Genomic DNA, 8,045 nt, shown 5'->3' with positions numbered 1-8,045 from the left:
CCCAATTCAAAACTTTTTTAATTGCAAGGTTCACTCGCGGCGAAACGAGGCCATCCAATTTGCGCGAATGGGTTTTTCCTCGAACGTGACGTCACACCTCGCTACCCCCCCTCCCCCCATTACTTTTTTCACCCAACCAACACGTCGCCCACCCCCTCAACACTCTAACCTCATCCCCCTTGTCATTCGACAGAGGAATCGCTCCACTGTCCCTCAGCATTTCCTCGTCGGTTCCTTTTGTTACGTAAAAATTGAATTCGAGCGCGATCCGCGCACCCACCTACAGGAGTGTCCCACCTAGTAACCATACTCACCCTCACTCGCTCTCTTATTTTCTCCCCGTCCGAGGGTAGAGCGCCTAGTAGGGTGCTATGGTATTTTCCAGGTTAGCCGATATCCCATTGTTCCACTTGCCACATATCCGTTCCCCTATTGAACTCATGGGGTTCCGTTCTTTTTGCGAGGGTCTCGCTGTATTCGCCGAGCTCGTTACGTACGGAGAAGCAATATCGCGCATATAAAGTCGAGTCATGCCTTGTCCATATACATATACAGATATCACGCTAAGGCAATAAATACACGGCGATATATACATTGTAAATAAATGCGCGCGCCGGGGGATATTATTAACACCCGTTTCCAATTTCAAACCTTTAATCGTGCTGCACAGTCTCAGAGTACATGGAGTCCATTGTCGAAAATTCTCTATATGCATACGTGGTACTATTGAAATGGAAACAGGAAATAGGTTATATATATATTGTATCGTATTTTCTTGGCTCGGCCCCGATAGCGAAAATCCGAGAACCTACCTCGTCCTTGGCCGTCCACCCGAGGAGCCTGGTGTGACCCGGGAGTCGAGGTGGAACAGTCTCAACTATGCCCAAACGAGAGCTCCGACGGAACCTATCAGAAACGGCGATAGCTTAGCGGATCCCGTCGATTTTTGGGGTCGCGTAAAATCAGCAAACGCAACTGAGAACGTAACAGATGAAATCGGTAGCTGGAATCCCCTTGTGACCGTGAGTCGAAAAATGACGTCGCAATATATATTGTGTATACGGTACTGAATGTGTACGACGAAAGCAATTAATTTCCATGGACGAGAACGATACTGCTGCTCGCATGGGACAGCAATATGGCTGCTGCTCGAATAATAAATAACTCCTGCCGAACCTCACTCCTGTTTGTTATCCAAGACTGCTCCGTGAAATACGTAAAAAGATTGCGATTCCTCCTTGGAAAGATCAAACCAATAATTCCCTCTGGATGTTCAGTGCGGCGAAGCCAGGTACAGACGGTCGCGATTCTGACACAAGGATAGTCCATAGAACGAAATTGGCAAGAGCGAATTACGTAAAGGAAGAAACAATGGGATTTGAGTGAGGCGACCTTTTAGCACACGGGATCGTGATGCCAGACCCCTCCGCGAGTAATTGGAGCTAATGGAAAGCCGTACTTTTTTCATTGTTATTTACTGCGCTGGTAACAGCGACTGATTGACTGAGTCAAAAGGCGATGGTGTGGGCAAAGGTTTACAAAGCGTAAGGTGTGCGGCGACCGGTGAAAAGATAAAAGGAACCTAAGGGACGCGACCTATGAGAAGAGTCCTGTAGGACGAGCCCGGATGATTTTCGACTTTTACATATACATTTATAAATTCTAAGCCAACCCGGTAGTATCTCCCAGTGCCACGCAGACTAATGCAATAAATGTGTTTCACGAGGGAATCGAAGCCGAGGACACTGAACTACACACGAGTATCCCACCATACATGAGACAAGAGCCAGTATAGCCGACGAACCGAAGAGTCATTTTAAAAATATAATTTCTCTCTCGTACCATGGGAAACGTACGATAGGCCATGGGTTCGCCCTGGATTATTGCCTACCGTGATGCCGGCCAGACCAAACAAACAATCTTTATCTCTTTATGGCTCCTTATCTCCTTCGCAGGTACGTGCCTGTTCCAATGGTGGCTATATTCACTCTCTTTCTTTCTCTCACTCCCCTCTCCTCTCCCTTTCTCCGAGAAGACCCTTTGTGCATTTATAGCATGGCTCGACATACCAGCGAGACACTCGGTGTGTCCAGTAATACGGGACAAATACGAGTTCAGGAGTCCTCAAGGGATTCCATTGGTAAGATCCGATCTTAGAAAAGCGGTAGACACTGTTCGGTAGAACGAAACCTGATCATTACGTCGGATTAGCTATAAGAGCGCGTGTACCGTTCGTCACGGATTGGAGCACGGATTGCATGGAAAATCATCTGACTCTGTGATACGTATGCATATGAATGTATACAGATTTGGAGTGTGACGTACATATGTACCCAGTGACTAAGAGGAGCCCATCCTCGTGCACGGAGATAGCAAGGTTTCTAGTTATACGATGAGTGTACATTTATTTTGATCTGGTTATCTATTTATCTGGTAATTTTATCAGTCTCTGTGTACCCGTGTGTATCATCTATGTATATAAGACACGTCGATTGTGCGTTGTCGATCGCGTGCAAGTTTTCACCATACTCGGGCATACGTACGTACGTATATAGAATGTGTCTGGGGGTCTTCCGAAGCTGTGAGGTTTTGTTATACCACCTGTTACGTAAATACAGGTGCAGTCGGACTTCAGGCCAATTGATTTATGGCCCGTTTGCCATTGTCGTGTCCCGATGGTTCATAATTCCCAGTGACTGCGGAAGGTAAAGGAGATGTAGGTAAGAGAGTCCCCGGCGTTCCTGGGAAACCATGGGACGACACCTGGGACGGAGGACGACGGGGTCTTTAAGTGCCGTTCGCACGGCCCCGCGTCTCCGATCGCGGAAGATCGTGATAATCCGAAGCCGCTCGACGGTACGACACGGGTTTCCCTGCTGCGATGACGAGCGATCCGCTGGTACCGATATCGATGTATCCCGAGGCTCGTTAGCATGCAACGAGTGCGCTCAGGATTCTTTAAAGATTCTGATCTCGCACGGAGAAGAGAACGAGAAATGGCTGGAGCTGCGCGAGGATTCGTGGACGCACCGCGAGATGCTTCCGAGGATGAACTTGGGGATTGATTAGCGAGACTTTGCAAATGGGATCGAGTTCATCGATGCAAATTAATATGGATGCGCAGTTGCACCTCGCTGAGTGACGTGGTTATTAACCATGAAGGAGCTGCCAAGAGAGGGAGCGCGTGAGCATCCGGAGAATATGTAGATTAGGTAGGGCGACTGGATGCACCGGGTACTCACCGTCGGGACGCATTTGATACTCGGCGATATGAAGTCCAGTCCTCGCTGTCCCTCGCCGCCAAAACATTTTTGTATATTGCGAAGAAATTTACGTCTAATCGCCTTGAGCGAGTAGACGCAGAGCGCCGACTGAGGTTTAGGTACGCTGCTGGTCCCGTTGCTCTCGGAGAAGACGGCGAAGAGCACGTCGTCCTGGGCCGTTATACCTAGGTCGCTGGCGAGCACGGACCCGGGCTTGCCCACGTAGGCAGCCTGCACGAGATTGTAGACCCTGTCCTCGCTGGTGCACTCTATCGACATCTCCGTGTAGGAGTAATAATGCGGATCCTCGTGGCACAGCCTGACGAGCTTGGAGATGTAGCTCATGATGTCGGGATTCTTAGGCTGCGTCGTCAGGAAGTAGCTGAATCCCTCGCTGCTGAACCCATAGACGTAGGTGATGGGATACCTCTCCCTGGAGAGGGAGTTAACGTATATCCTGGTGCCAGTGGTGACGGCCGACTGGGCGATGTTCAGCATCCTGTCTGCTTCGAGGGATCTGGAACTGACCGCTGGTACCTCGGATCTGTAGGGCGAATTCCCGGTGAAGGTCACCCCCACGTACATCACCTGGGACACGGGTGGGTTCGGGGGACCCGGGGCGATGAACGCCACGGTAGAGGCAGTGGCGTTGTTCGCCACGACGGGTTCGCGGACTTCCTGGACGACGTCCGAGATGTTTTGGAGATTGCGCACGTTGCACATGCCCTGGAAGACGCTGCCGCAGGAGATGAGTCTGGTAGTGGTGTAGTCGATTACCAGAGCCTTGTTCACGTTGTCCACGGGGCGTTTCACGGCCTCCGAGGGGCAGTCGATGGAGGAGCACTGGTTGGAGTCGCCACGAGGTCCGGTTTCGACCTTGACGTCGAGAGTCAGGTTGGGAGATAGCTGGTACAGCCGGTTCACACCACCTACGTAGACCCTACCCGTATTCTTGTCCACCACCAGGTGGTTCATCTTCTCCACGTCAGGGTCATAGAACTTGTGTATTATGTCCGTGACGTTCGGGGCCGTGGCTCGCGAGAACCTCAGCAGAAGAAGGAGAAGGAACGGAAGATGGCTACCCCGGAACGGCACCCTGGCCGCTCCTGGACACTTTCCAGACATCGTGCTACTAATCTAGTAGCTCCTGTCCTAGCGACAGGATCCTCTCGGCGTTTCCTCGTCCTTCCACCACGTACTGGTAGACCCAGTCACTCCAGCGCTGCCGGTTGCTCTCGTTGGGCCTCCTCCGCTCGTCGCTCCGGGACCACCTGAAAATTCAAAAGTGTCCTCGTTACCTCACGTGGCTATATTTCCTGGGAGCGCCAGTTTGGCTGGAATCGATTTCCTCCTCTATTTCCACCGATCAAACATTCAGGGTACGCTTGGCAAAGTAACTGTCTTGAATTTATAACGCGCCCCGCGCCGAGCTCCCTCGACTTCTCCTCGCGGGCACATTTTAACGAGGCTTTTATGACATCCCCATTCCCCAAGTGCCCCTGACCCTCTGCCCCATCGCCGCCGCCATCCCCCTAATAATGGATAGAAACAGAATTGATTCCGGCGAGTTCTTGGCGCACCCTGCTTCCCGTGTGTCCGGCATAGTGATTCATCCCTCCGACGAGGAGAATTTCAAGGGCGACCAAGCACAACCAGAAAAATCAATGGCACTATACTTTCACCCCTCGAATTTACTTTCATTCCACATCCTACCTCGCCAGCTCTCCTACGGAGCACCGCTGCCTCGCATTATTTCACCAAACGCGACACCTGCGTCGCGAGTGTTCCTGCTCGAAGCGAAGACATTCCTGCGTACTAAGGCAGAAGAAATGAGGAAGGAAGGAGAAACGAGGCGATCCGGAACAAGGATGGCGAAGAGAAGGTCGTGGGACAACCTGGAGAATTTATCGAGGAGGAACCAGGTGTCTTTGAGTCAGCACCAACGCGCTCTCACTCACACGCAAACGCAACGCCTGACTTTATGCGAACGTAGACCTCGGGTCTACCCTCTTTCCTACTGCGTCTGATGTAAACTACATTACAAACAGTTTTTACAATCTTTATAACTCACCTACCTATATACATGTGTACTACCTATTGCGCAGCTTTTATATCCAGTGACCAATGGCTCCCGTCCCCCCCACCAGGTTCAAGCCTGGTGCTCCAAAGTCTCCCATTCATACCACTATATATGTATATAGCCACGTAAAGACTACCGCTCGTGCGACTCTCAGGACGTATCGCGTGAATGACTGCTAGAAAATAGAGATTCCGTAAAACTCGAGAAGACACTCGGAGAAAAAGGAATACTCGTCCTGACGTATATTTCCGGAAGCGCGAGATTAAGTTTGCCGTCAGTGCGAAGCAGTTTAAAGTGAAATTACCCTTTGAAGTAACACGAGGAACGAAGGCGATTGCTGAGAAAACTCCGATCAACGGTCGAGTAAAAAAAAAAAGGAGAGGAAGTCTAAAGAAAAGCGGAAGCGGATAAAGAGAAGTGGTGGTAGAGTGCACAAGGACGTACCGTACATATAGTTAGCGAGTACAGGGTGGATCCCGTAGAGGGTTTAAGTATAAAAATTCCAGGAGTCTGCCGAGTTCGAAGCCTTAATGGATCTTTAACGAGTCAAACGATCGTTAAGAGTTTAAACAACCACCCCGTTAGCCACGGTGCATTCCTTCATCCGGATAGAACTCGATGGCTTTGTGAAGACGCCCTTGTACAGGTCGTTTCAGGAGCGAATGGAAACTGGGCGCCTACTGCCGCGTAATCGCACTTTCAAACAAAAACAATTACCAAGCCCAAGCGTTGTACTCCGGTATACCGAACCGAAGCGAGCCGAACTCTAAGCCGAGAGAGTGAATGAATATACTATATACGCACAGAATATAGTATATTAGGTATACGTATAGCTAAAAGTTATGCGATACGAGGGGTATACGCTATACATATAGTCCGTACCCGATTAAGGGAAGCTCTCGCGTCTGCGGTAATACGAACAAGAGAACGAGAGGTAGTACCTTCATCGGTCCCCGTAAACGGCGCTCTCGCCCATCAATTTCACCATTTTCAAACGCGAATTGCACAATATGAATTTATGCCATTTAGAGAGGGACGTACGTACTGGGAAGTTATACGGCGAGTCTCGGGACGTGGCGCACGGCGAGCGCCATTTATTCATGACAGAGACAAATAGACGCTTGGGGCGTGTGAAACCCCATCGCACCAACCTCGGGTTAATATTAAATTCCGTTACGCTCGTCCGTCCGAACTGTTCAGCCTTATATCAACGTTTCGCGCCGACGGTACGCTGTATCCGTGGCGTAGGTGCAGCCACTGAATAATTCCGTGCCAATTAGCCATTTTCCTCGGGACGAGAGACGAGAGGAATCCAGATTCGTTGTCGAGAGTCGTTATCGTGACTCATCTTCAGGAACGTAACTACAGCGCGTATCAGTAGCAAATATTATTACGACGTCGCTCTACGACACGTCGACGCGCGCGGAGAGACGATTTCTTTCGTAGTATATCAGCTGTTTACATGCATTACCTTTATTACGAGATATACCGGTAAGACAATACGCGTCTGACGGGGGAGTATTACGGACGGATAACAAGAAGCAAATCAATCGTAAGATCAATCAGTGCTCCAATTATTCGGCGTGATCGATTATGGTCTGGCTGATTTGAATGGCAGATGTGGTAATGTGTATCCGCGAGGAATATCAGGCCACTAGGTAGCCCCGATGTCTATAGATACGAAGCTCATCAGCATTCCGTACGGCATTGCGGGTATATACACAATGCTCATTGTCAATAGGCCGACAAGACGAACTAGTTGACAAGTCGACATGACGTTTCTGCGGGCAACGCGGCATTCTTTCAGAGGACGTTCGGAAGGAGTTTCGCCGACGGGGATGATGTAGCGATCGACGGGCATTCCGACTAATGTCTATAATTCAGCAGTGCCGTAACCGAATTCCCTGGTGCCTGCCGCCATTATTACATTTTTGTTTGCCTATCGATTTATAAGAAAAATTTAATTGACTTACTGTACCGTTGCCACCGGGAATTTTTGATCCGGTGGTGGTATTCACGTTTTTCTTTTTCTATTCCTTCCTTTTGCCAAGAGTAATCCCGCGCTTTCGTGACGGCTGGACGTGCCCGATTACGAGGGAAACCCGGGACCCGATAGGAAAGCCGAAGGATCAGGAAGAGCCGGTGTTGCCCAATTTTTTGGTATATTTCCTCAAGAGCAGATGTTCCATTCTGCGAGTGGAATATGTGCAGGAACTGTGTTCTTTATATATATATATATATATATATATATATATATATAAAGTGAATTGTTGTGTGAGGTGGTCCCAGGGTGGATAGAGGCACTGGGGGAAGGTAAGGTATAGGCGATGGAGTAGCAGAGGATGGCGAGGAGAGGATGGCGTGCTTGTACAGGGCTTTGGCAAGCTCAGTGCCTGTAAGTTTCGTGTATTATACGAGACGAAGCCCCGAGGGATGTCGGGGTTGGGGTGAACCCCGAGTATCGGCAGGGGTGTATATTCCACCCTGCACTGAAAGGGGCCTAAGGGCGATTGGCACGCCTGACAAACCAGGGCTTGCATGGAGTTCATGTAACGTTTAGTTCCCTCTCGCTTTTTCTCCATCTTACTCTCTTCCTCCGCGTTAAAGCAAAGTATTAAAATCTCCTTTCCAAAATATACGTCCATCGGTGAGGATCGGAGAACACTGTGTTAAAATAACCCCCAGCCCCCCCCCCCCCCCCC

The 8,045-nt window shown here is 49.9% G+C and overlaps 1 protein-coding gene across 3 annotated transcripts in view; it reads right to left on the bottom strand.

Annotated features, from left to right (window-relative positions):
* The window catches only part of LOC107269772 (plexin-A2), a 72,414-nt gene that overhangs the window by 48,320 nt on the left and 16,049 nt on the right, over positions 1-8,045 (bottom strand). For all 3 annotated transcript variants that reach the window (XM_015744006.2, XM_025087134.1, XM_025087135.1), the window contains one exon: positions 3,243-4,534. In XM_015744006.2, the coding sequence (XP_015599492.1) occupies positions 3,243-4,388 (1,146 nt within the window). In that variant the 5' untranslated portion in view covers positions 4,389-4,534. The remainder of the gene's footprint in view (positions 1-3,242; positions 4,535-8,045) is intronic.

Source organism: Cephus cinctus, unplaced genomic scaffold (assembly GCF_000341935.2).
Source record: "Cephus cinctus unplaced genomic scaffold, Ccin1 Ccin1_scaffold0690, whole genome shotgun sequence".
Lineage (NCBI taxonomy): Eukaryota > Metazoa > Arthropoda > Insecta > Hymenoptera > Cephidae > Cephus > Cephus cinctus.
Note: the sequence above shows the minus strand (reverse complement) of the source record. Positions and strands in the feature narration are given on the sequence as shown.